Genomic DNA, 11931 nt, shown 5'->3' with positions numbered 1-11931 from the left:
AAAATAGCACTTCCAGCAGCACAGCCTCACTCCTAGCACAATTCTGAGGCATTGGGGTCAGTACTGGCTCAAGGGGGACGAGCACACCCTACTATGTCACCAACACTGCTTCCTGCAGTACAGCCCTGTCAAGGTTCCTTCTCCACTCTGAACTTTAGAGTACAGATATGGGGACCTGCATGTGAACCCCTACACTGAATTACCAGCTTAGATCTGGTTTTGCTGCCACCACTCCCAAGTACTAACTCCCTTCCCTGGGTAGCCTTGAGAGACTGCTTCACCAATTTCCTGGTGAACACCGATCCAAACCCTTGGATCTTAACACAAGGAGAATTTAACCATCCCCCTCCTTTCCCCCACCAATTCCTGGTGAGTCCAGATCCAATCCCCTTGGATCTTAAAACAAGGAAAACTCAATCAGGTTCTTAAAAAGAAGGCTTTTAATTAAAGAAAGAAAGGTAAAAATCATCTCTGTAAAATCAGGATGGAAAATAACTTTACAGGGTAATCAGATTCAAAGAGCCCAGAGGAACCCCCTCTAGCCTTAAGTTCAAAGTTACAGCAAATGGAGGTAAACCCTCTAGCAAAAGGAACATTTACAAGTTGAGAAAACAAAGACAAAACTAACACGCCTTGCCTGACGGTTACTTACAAGTTTGAAAAATGAGAGACTTGTTCAGAAAGATTTGGAGAGCATGAATTGGGCTTTAAACTAGGTTTGACGGGGACAGGTGAGCAAAGCCCACAGGTAAGTGGGGAACATGGAGACCGGGGAGATGGGTCGGAAACAAGAGGGAGTGTGGGCTATATTGGCAGAGAGAAAGGAGAGTCAGGACAAAACTGGAAGGAAAGATCAAACCAGTATCTTAGATGCCTATATACAAATGCGAGAAGTATGGGGAATAAGCAGGAAGAACTGGAAGTGCTAATAAATAAATACAACTATGACATTGTTGGCATCACTGAAACTTGGTGGGATAATACACATGATTGGAATGTTGGTGTGGATGGGTACAGCTTGCTCAGGAAGAATAGACAGGGGAAAAAGGGAGGAGGTGTTGCCTTATATATTAAAAATGTACACACTTGGACTGAGGTAGAGATGGACATAGGAGACAGAAGTGTTGAGAGTCTCTGGGTTAGGCTAAAAGGGGCAAAAAACAAGGGAGATGTCATGCTAGGAGTCTACTACAGGCCACCTAACCAGGTGGAAGAGGTGGATGAGGCTTTTTTCAAGCAACTAACAAAATCATCCAAAGCCCAAGATTTGGTGGTGATGGGGGGACTTCAACTATCCGGATATATGTTGGGAAAATAACACAGCGGGGCACAGACTATCCAACAATTCTTGGACTGCATTGGAGACAACTTTTTATTTCAGAAGGTTGAAAAAGCTACTAGGGGGGAAGCTGTTCTAGACTTGATTTTAACAAATAGGGAGGAACTCGTTGAGAATGTGAAAGTAGAAGGCAGCCTGGGTGAAAGTGATCATGAAATCATAGAGTTTGCAATTCTAAGGAAGGGTAGAAGGGAGAACAGCAAAATAGAGACAATGGATTTCAGGAAGGCAGATTTTGGGAAGCTCAGAGAGCTGATAGGTAAGGTCCCATGGGAATCAAGACTGAGGGGAAAAACAACTGAGGAGAGTTGGCAGTTTTTCAAAGGGACACTATTAAGTGCCCAAAAGCAAGCTATTCCGCTGGTTAGGAAAGATAGAAAATGTGGCAAAAGACCACCTTGGCTTAACCACGAGATCTTGCACGATCTAAAAAATAAAAAGGAGTCTTATAAAAAATGGAAACTAGGACAGATTACAAAGGATGAATATAGGCAAACAACACAGGAATGCAGGGGCAAGATTAGAAAGGCAAAGGCACAAAATGAGCTCAAACTAGCTACGGGAATAAAAGGAAACAAGAAGACTTTTTATCAATACATTAGAAGCAAGAGGAAGACCAAAGACAGGGTAGGCCCACTGCTTAGCGAAGAGGGAGAAACAGTAACAGGAAACTTGGAAATGGCAGAGATGCTTAATGACTTCTTTGTTTCGGTCTTCACCGAGAAGTCTGAAGGAATGCCTAACATAGTGAATACTAATGGGAAGGGGGTAGGTTTAGCAGATAAAATAAAAAAAGAACAAGTTAAAAATCACTTAGAAAAGTTAGATGCCTGCAAGTCACCCGGGCCTGATGAAATGCATCCTAGAATACTCAAGGAGCTAATAGAGGAGGTATCTGAGCCTCTAGCTATTATCTTTGGAAAGTCATGGGAGACGGGAGAGATTCCAGAAGACTGGAAAAGGGCAAATATAGTGCCCATCTATAAAAAGGGAAATAAAAACAACCCAGGAAACTACAGACCAGTTAGTTTAACTTCTGTGCCAGGGAAGATAATGGAGCAAGTAATTAAGGAAATCATCTGCAAACACTTGGAAGGTGGTAAGGTGATAGGGAACAGCCAGCATGGATTTGTGAAGAACAAATCGTGTCAAACCAATCTGATAGCTTTCTTTGATAGGATAACAAGCCTTGTGGATAAGGGTGAAGCGGTGGATGTGGTATACCTAGACTTTAGTAAGGCATTTGATACGGTCTCGCATGATATTCTTATCGATAAACTAGGCAAATACAATTTAGATGGGGCTACTACAAGGTGGGTGCATAACTGGCTGGATAACCGTACTCAGAGAGTTGTTATTAATGGTTCCCAATCCTGCTGGAAAGGCGTAACGAGTGGGGTACCGCAGGGGTCTGTTTTGGGACCGACTCTGTTCAATATCTTCATCAACAACTTAGATATTGGCATAGAAAGTACGCTTATTAAGTTTGCGGATGATACCAAATTGGGAAGGATTGCAACTACTTTGGAGGACAGGGTCATAATTCAAAATGATCTGGACAAATTGGAGAAATGGTCTGAGTTAAACAGGATGAAGTTTAACAAAGACAAATGCAAAGTGCTCCACTTAGGAAGGAAAAATCAATTTCACACATACAGAATGGGAAAAGACTGTCTAGGAAGGAGTACGGCAGAAAGGGATCTAGGGGTTATAGTGGACCACAAGCTAAATATGAGTCAACAGTGTGATGCTGTTGCAAAAAAAGCAAACATGATTCTGGGATGTATTAACAGGTGTGTTGTGAGCAAGACACGAGAAGTCATTCTTCCGCTCTACTCTGCTCTGGTTAGGCCTCAGCTGGAGTATTGTGTCCAGTTCTGGGCGCCGCATTTTAAAAAAGATGTGGAGAAATTGGAAAGGGTCCAGAGAAGAGCAACAAGAATGATTAAAGGTCTTGAGAACATGACCTATGAAGGAAGGCTGAAAGAATTGGGTTTGTTTAGTTTGGAAAAGAGAAGACTGAGAGGGGACATGATAGCAGTTTTCAGGTATCTAAAAGGGTGTCATAAGGAGGAGGGAGAAAACTTGTTCACCTTAGCCTCTAAGGATAGAACCAGAAACAATGGGTTTAAACTGCAGGAAGGGAGGTCTAGGTTGGACATTAGGAAAAAGTTCCTAACTGTCAGGGTGGTTAAACACTGGAACAAATTGCCTAGGGAAGTTGTGGAATCTCCGTCTCTGGAGATATTTAAGAGTAGGTTAGATAAATGTCTATCAGGGATGGTCTAGACAGTATTTGGTCCTGCCATGCGGGCAGGGGACTGGACTCGATGACCTCTCGAGGTCCCTTCCAGTCCTATAATCTATGAATCTATGAATCTATGAATTGATGTCTGGTCCCTCTTAGTCCCAAGAGCGAACAACCCCCAAAACAAAGAGCACAAACAAAAGGCTTCCCCCCACCAAGATTTGAAAGTATCTTGTCCCCTTATTGGTCCTTTGGGTCAGGTGTCAGCCAGGTTACCTGAGCTTCTTAACCCTTTACAGGTAAAAGGATTTTGGAGTCTCTGGCCAGGAGGGATTTTATAGTATTGTACACAGGAGGGCTGTTACCCTTCCCTTATAGTTATGACAAGCCCCGTCTGGGATCATGTTGGGGCACTGGTATCAAAATGACTGAGTACATGGTAGATTCCTCCATCCCTTGGTTTTTCCTTTGAAGTCTTGTCTATATTACAGGATCAGAAAAGTAAGACAGATGGAAAAGGCCTTGTACATCATCTACTCTCAACTTCTTCCTCTCCTGTACATTATCCAGAGTTTATCAGTCTACAGTTAAGTAGCACATTTTGAAGGGGCCTCACTTTCATCTGCAGAAGTTCCTTGATCGTGCAAACAAATAACATGATCACAAGCAAACTATCTAAAGATCAGTTGTGCACACATACTGCAGGGCTCTACATGTACTAAAAATTGAAGGCACAATTTCATCCCCTAAATGCTCATGTACAGGCCTGGTGCCCTGACTCCTTTCAGCTTGGGAGACCCAGGTGCCCTGGATGAAGGATAAACCCATTAAAACTAGGGCTGTCAAGCAATTATAAAAGCTAATCGGGATTAATCACGCAATTAAAAAAATTAATCGCGATTAATCACGCGATTATTCATGCTGTTAAACTATAATAGAATACCATTTATTTAAATATCTTGGGATTTTTTTCTACATTTTCAAATATATTGATTTCAATTATAACAGAATACAAAGCGTACAGTGCTCACTTTATATTTATTTTTTATTACAAGTATTTGCACTGTAAAAAAAGAAAAGAAATACTATTTTTCAATTCACCTAATACAAGTACTGTAGTGCAATCTCTTTATCATGAAAGTTGAACTTACAAATGAAGAATTATGTACAAAAAACCTGCATTCAAAAATAAAACAATGTGACATTTTAGAGCCTGCAAGTCCACTCAGTCCTACTTCTTGTTCAGCCAATTGCTCGGACAAACAAGTGTGTTTCTCTCCTGCAAATGTAATGCTTTCCGCTTCTTGTTTACAATGTCACCTGAAATGAGAACAGGCATTCTCATGGCACTGTTGTAGCCAACATTGCAAGATATTTATGTTGCAGATGCACTAAAGATGCATATGTCACTCCATGCTTCAACCATCATTCCAGGGGACATGTGTTCATGCTGATGACGGGTTCTGCTCGATAACAATCCAAAGCAGTGCGGACCAACGCATGTTTGTTTTCATCTTCTGAGTCAGATGCCATCAGCAGAAGGTTGATTTTCTTTTTTGGTGGTTCAGGTTCTGTAGTTTCCGCATCAGAGTGTTCCTCTTTTATAACTTCTGAAAGCAGGCTCCCTACCTTGTCCCTCTCAGATTTTGGAAGGCACTTCAGATTCTTAAACCTTGGGTCGAGTGCTGTAGCTATCTTTAGAAATCTCACATTGGTACTTTCTTTGAGTTTTGTGAAATATGCAGTGAAAGTGTTCTTAAAATGAACTCATCATCTGAGACTGCTATAACATTAAATATATGGCAGAATGCGGGTAAAACAGAACAGGAGACACAATTCTCCCCTCAAGGAGTTCAGTCACAAATTTAATTAACAAATTTTTTTAATGAGCATCATCAGCATGTCCTCTGGAATGGTGGCCGAAGGATGAAGGGGCACATGAATGTTTAGCATATCTGGTACATAAATACCTTGCAATGCCAGCTACAAAAGTGCCATGCAAATATCTATTCTCACTTTCTGGTGACATTGTAAATAAGAAGAGGGCAGCATTATCTCCTGTAAACGTAAACTAACTTGTTTGTCTTAGTGACTGGCTGAATAAGAAGTAGAACTGATTAGACCTGTAGGCTCTAAAGTTCTACATTGTTTTGTTTTTGAATGCAGTTATGTAACAAAAAAAATCAGCATTTGTAAGTTGCACTTTCATGACAGAGATTGCTCTACAGTACCTGTATGAGGTGAATAGAAAAATACAATTTCTTTTATCATTTTTACAGTGCAAATAGTCATAATAAAAAATAATATATACTGATTTCAATTACATCACAGAATACAATAGATATGAAAATGTAGAAAAACATCCAAAATATATAGTAAATTTCAATTGGTATTCTATTGTTTAACAGTGTGATTACAACTGAGATTAATCGCGATTAATTTTTGTAATTACAATTTTTTTTAGTTAATTGCGTGAGTTAACTGCAATTTATCGACAGCCCTAATTAAAACCAAATTGGGGAGCTGGCAGCAGCTCCATTGGAAATAGGTGCCAAGTTCTTACAAGTATCATGGGCCATTCACTTGTTCAAAAATTAGTTATTGGGCTTGATACAGGATTACACTAGGTGAAATGGTCTGACCTGTGCTATGCAGGAGGTTGAACTAGATAATTACAATGGTTGCTTCTGTCCTTAGAATCCATGATTCTGTCCCAAATGGAGGTGCCAGATGACAATACATCTGAACAACATTTGAGGACTATGGGTGAATTAGCACACATGAAAAGATCAGGACAAGTCTTGGAAGATTCAGGTGCTCTTAGGCCTTCTATCCTGGGGTAAATTTCACCCTAAAGGTGAAGAAGTGAGCTGGAGATGCTGGTCCCAACACAATAACACTGGAAGCTGGACTAGTTCCTTGTGCTGGTGACTGACAACAGGCTAAACTGACACAAAGTGTGCTCAAAGCATTTGTAACAGCAAGTAAGGCTGATGTATCCAACTCTTACAAGTAAGAGGAGGCAAAGCAGCCAATGAATTAATCACAGAGAAAATCTGAGCACCTTTTTTTTGTCCAGAAGCAAAGCAGTGACTTCAGGCTCTTAGGCCAGCAGTGGTCAGGAACACAGTGAATACACCAGAAGAGGTCTTACAAATACTGGTTCTAATGCAAACCATTTGCGGGGCAGAGAAGAGACAAATGGGGCGATGTAGGTTCTCTACCCTAATGAAGGGAGGCCCTGATTCATGCCACCTGCCTAGCCAACACAGGGGAATTAACAGAGAGCTTCAGTACTAGGAGGGAGGTTGGAGGAGGGCTTACAGCACCTTGAATTTCCTGCCCAGTGTCCTTGGTCCATTTGTAAACTTGATCCATCCACGTCTTTGTCCCCAGCTGTTCAGAGGAGCAGGGCAGGACTGTCCCTGCACTGTTAATGCGGATGAAGACATAAACTAAGGTACAACAAAGATTGTTATTAATCATCTCTACACAAAATGTAAATGCTGGGGCCAGACAAGGGGGTGGAGACTATGGGGCCCCACAGACCCAGTTACTGCCCCCAAGTAGAGCATTGTGTGGGGACAGAGGATGCCCTTCAGGCACTTACCCATCTCATTTTCCTTCCCATAGATGAGCTGGTTCATGTTCTCTCTTTGTGGGCGCCTTGATAATACTGGCTGAGCTTTAGCCCTTTGTAATGGAAGGATTTTTCGGGTTGGAATTGGAACATGAACAAACCCTGCAGAGGCAGGAGGAAGGGGAAACCTCACTCATTCTGGCACCCCACAAAACAAGCCACCACAGACAATAACTAGACAGAAAGGATCTCCTTGTGCTTCTCAGGTACATACAGGATCACTGCACCCACCATAGGGAGGTGAACACCAGCCATTCTAAACATGCATAGTAGTATCACACTTTGGGGATCTTCTCTGGAAGCTTTAAGTCTATGACCAGCCCACACTTTTCTGCTGAAAGTCTCTAGTTCCAAACCTCTAGTCCCTAGTCAAAATAAGAGCCTGGAACCCACAGAAAGAGGCCAGAGGATTCCCAGGCCTCATCAGGAAAGCTTTGAGTTGATGTTTGTTAGAACCCCTTTTGATTGTTGGAGACTAACTTTCTCAGAAATGACATACTATCACTGCTCAATTGAGGAAATGCAGTCAATATGACCCATAATCATCACTGGTGTTAATGACCCAGGTAAGAGCTATCCTCATCACCATTAATGACCTGAGCTTTCACCAAATACAGCCCCAGTAATCAAAAGGAGGCAGAAGATCTGGGACTTCCGGCCCTCCATGGGGAAGATCCATCTAGACTGTCTGCACAGCTAGGGTCCTTCTCTCCCTTATGCCCCCACTCTCCCAGTTACTATAGTATAATTAGAGCTTGCTACAAGAATTCTCAGCTGTGACCTCAGCACCTGAAAAATCTAAAGGATACTTTCCACCCTTGGAGCTTAAAGTGCCTGAGCATTCCTCTGTGTGCCATGTAGCAGGGGGTCAACTATCTTTTCAACTTGATCATGGAATTGCTGAAAGTCATTGTGGTTAGGGAGAGGAGCTACAGATGACTAGTCCACATTATCAGACAAAGTGATGTCAGAGTCCCTGAGTCACTGTATCAATAGGAACAACTGGTGGAACATATTCCGTTTCCAAGAGTGTCAGTAATTATCAAACACTGGAGAATAAGCTGGAAGTGGTTCCTGTACAACTTGAGTACAGAACATAAAAACGGCAATACAGGGTCAGACCAATGGTGCATTTAGCCCAGTATCTTGTCTTCCAACAGTGGCCAGTGCCTCAGAGGGAAAGAACAGAACAGGGCGATTATCAAGTGATACATCCCATTGTCCAGTCCCAGCTTCTGGCAGTCAGAGGTTTAGGGACATCTAGAGCATGGGTTGTGCTCCTGATCATCTTGGCAAATAGCCTTTGATGGACCCATCCTCCATGAACTTCTCATTCTTTTTTTAACCCAGTTATGCTTTTGGCCTTCTCTACATCCCCTGGCAACAATTGCCACAGGCTGATTGTGCATTATGTGAAGACATATTTCCTTATGTTTGTTTTAAACCTGCTGCCCATTAATTTAATTGGGTGACTGCTGGTTTGTGTGTTATATGAAAGGGTAAATAACACTTCCCTATTCACTTTCTCCACACCATTCATGATTTTATAGACCTCTATCATATCCCCCTCCTCAGTCATCTCTTTTCCATCTTTATTCTCTCCTCCTATGGAAACTGTTCCATACCCCTACTAATTTTTGTTGCCCTTCTTAGTACTTTTGCCAATTCTAATATCTTTTTTTGAGATGGGGAAGACCAGAATTGCACATAGTATTCAAGATGTGGGCATACCATGGATTTCTATAGTTATTACAATATTTTCTGTCTTAGTATCTATCCCTTTTCTAACGGTTCCTAACATTGTTAGCTTGTTTTGACTGCTGCTGCACACTGACCAGACGTTTTCAGAGAACAATCCCCAATGACTCCAAGGTCTCTTTCTGGAGTGGTAACAGTTAATTTAGACCCCATCCTTTTGTATGTATAGTTGGGATGATGTTTTCCAATGTGAATTACTTTGTGTTTACGAACATTGAATTTCATCTGCCATTGTGTTGCCAGGTCACCTAATGTTGTGAGATTCTTTTGTAACTCTTCAGAGTCACCTTTGGATTTAACTCTCTTGAGCAGTTTTGTATCATCTGCAAATGTTGCCACCTCACTGTTCACCCCTTTTCCCCAGAGCATTTACAAATATGTTGAACAGTAGCCATAGTACAGATCCTTAGGGGACCCTATTTACCTCTCCACTGTGAAAACTGTTTATTCCTACCCATTGTTTCCTATCTGTTAACCAGTTACTGATCCATGAAAAATCCAAGAACACTATATCCACGGGATCACCCTTGCCACATGCTTGTTGACCCTCTCAAAGAATTCTAATAGATTAATGAGACATGATTTCAATTTATAAAAGCCCTGTTGACTCTCCTAATATATCATATTCATGTCTGTGTCTGATAATTCTGTTCTTTACTATAGTTTCAGCCAATTTGCCTGGTACTGAAGTTAGGCTTACCAGACTGAATTGCCAGGATGACCTCTGGAACCTCAACGTTAAAAAATAATAATAAAAAAAATCAGCAGTACATTAGCTATCCACCAGTCATCTGGCACAGAGGCTCATTTAAGTCATATGTTACATACCAGTTAGAGTTCTGCAACTTTATATTTTTGTTTCATTGAAAGCCTTGGGTGAATGGTCCTGGTGACTTATTACTGTTCAATTTATCAATTTCTTCCAAAACCTCCTCTCTTGCCACCTCAGTGTGGGACAGTTGCTCAGATATCACCTAAAAAGAATGGCTCAGGTGTGGGAATCTCCCTCACATCCTCTGCAGTGAAAATGGATACAAAAAAATTAATCAGAGGGGTAGCCGTGTTAGTCTGAATCTGTAAAAACAACAGAGGGTCCTGTGGCACCTTTGAGACTAACAGAAGTACTGGGAGCATAAGCTTTCGTGGGTAAGAACCTCACTTCTTCAGATGCAAGATTCTTCGTCTTGCATCTGAAGAAGTGAGGTTCTTACCCACAAAAGCTTATGCTCCCAGTACTTCTGTTAGTCTCAAAGGTGCCACAGGACCCTCTGTTGCTTTTTAAAAAAATTAATGTAGCTTCTCTGCAATGGCTTGTCCCCCTTGAGTGCTCCTTTAGCACCTTGATCGTCCAGTGGCCCCACTGATTATTTGGTAGGCTTTCTGCTTCTGATGTACTTAAAAATATTTTGCTGTTAGTTCTTGTGTCTTTTGCTAGATGTTCTTCAAATTCTGCTTTGGCCTGCCTAAATTATATTTCTGCAATTGACTTGCAAGAATTGTTTTTTCCCCAGGAGAATTTGGGGAATGAGAATGCATTCTTAGGGCTGGTCCACACTAACCCCCCAGTTCGAACTAAGATACGCAACTTCAGCTACGTGAATAACGTAGCTGAAGTTGCATAAGTACCTTAGCTCGAACTACAAGGTACTTACCGCGGGTCCACACGGGGCAGGCAGGCTCCCCCGTCGACTCCGCATACTCCTCTCGCGGAGCAGGAGTACCAGCGTCGACGGCGAGCACTTCCAGGATCGATTTATCGCGTCTAGACAAGACGCAATAAATCGATCCCAGAAGATGGATTGCTTACTGCCAAACCCGGAGGCAAGTATAGACGTACCCTTAGTGTCTTGGAAGGAGAGGAGGGAAGAACGGGAGAATGAAGCCTCTTGGAGTGCTTGGTTGTGGCTTAAAGCTAGTAAGTCCCTCAGAGGTGGAACATATAGAGGGTGCAACGCTCGAATTACATGAAAGAGTTGGGTGTGATGTTACACCCCATATTCTTCATAGAAATATGGTTATGATATGCATATGGCGTAAGTAAGGTATATTTTATGTAAGATGCTCATGTAAGGTATCATTGGAAAGGTTATGATTTACTGAATGCGATTATCCAATTTGTATGCATGTATTATTTCTGTATTTAACGTTAGGAATATTTATTATGTAACAATTACAAATGTGTGTGTATTTGTGAGACACCCACCAGACAACCATCCATCAGAGTCTTGATAAGCCTTCCTGAGAGGCGTCCTGGGACATATCACCTTATCTGGTAGTGTCACAGCTAAGATCACCTGATACAAAATACCACCTTGGACACTGCTGGTACTTTTCCTCTGTAGGGAGATGGGGATCAAAGAAAGGTTTCCTGCCTTAGGTAAATCCTTTTAAGGCTGGGGAAGGGGTTAATCTGGACTCTCCTCCATTGCCTACCCAAGAAGAAGGACTGCTGAAAGAACCAGAAGGGACGAAGGAACTAACCTGAAGGGAAAGTCACGAGTGAGTCCTGACTGAGAGTTGGGTCCAGTCTGTAAGAAAAAATAACTGAAACTCTAAGCTACTGAAATGTTGCAACTTACCTAAAATAACATTTAGGGTGAGGAATTGCTTCTTGAAACCAGTCTCTGTAAGATCTTAAGTTTAGTATGCGTGTTTTGTTTTATTTGCTTTGTTATGTTTTCTATCCCTTATAATCACTTAATCTACCTTTTATAGTTAATAAACATGTTTTTGTTTATTATTAAACCCAGTTTGTGCAATCCATATCAGGGGAGAAGAGGGGAGAAGCTGTGCATCTCTCTCTTCACATTGAGGGAGAGGGTGAATTTTTATAAGCTTGCGCTGTGCAGATTTTTCTATACAGCAAAAGACTATTATTTTGGGTTTATTCCCCAAAAGGGGTGTGCTTATGAGTGCTGGGTGAATCCTCTCACACAGAGGTGACTT

The 11931-nt window shown here is 41.8% G+C and overlaps 1 protein-coding gene across 1 annotated transcript in view; it reads right to left on the bottom strand.

The window, feature by feature from the left end:
• GPN1 (GPN-loop GTPase 1) overlaps positions 1-11931 on the bottom strand; it is an 84287-nt gene that overhangs the window by 17301 nt on the left and 55055 nt on the right. The window contains exons 14-15 of the mRNA XM_054022925.1: positions 7198-7329; positions 6917-7042 (exon numbers count right to left, since the gene is read on the bottom strand). Coding sequence (XP_053878900.1) covers positions 6917-7042; positions 7198-7329 — 258 coding nt within the window. The remainder of the gene's footprint in view (positions 1-6916; positions 7043-7197; positions 7330-11931) is intronic.

Source organism: Malaclemys terrapin, chromosome 3, assembly GCF_027887155.1.
Source record: "Malaclemys terrapin pileata isolate rMalTer1 chromosome 3, rMalTer1.hap1, whole genome shotgun sequence".
Lineage (NCBI taxonomy): Eukaryota > Metazoa > Chordata > Testudines > Emydidae > Malaclemys > Malaclemys terrapin.
This window is presented reverse-complemented; position numbering and strand designations above follow the sequence as displayed.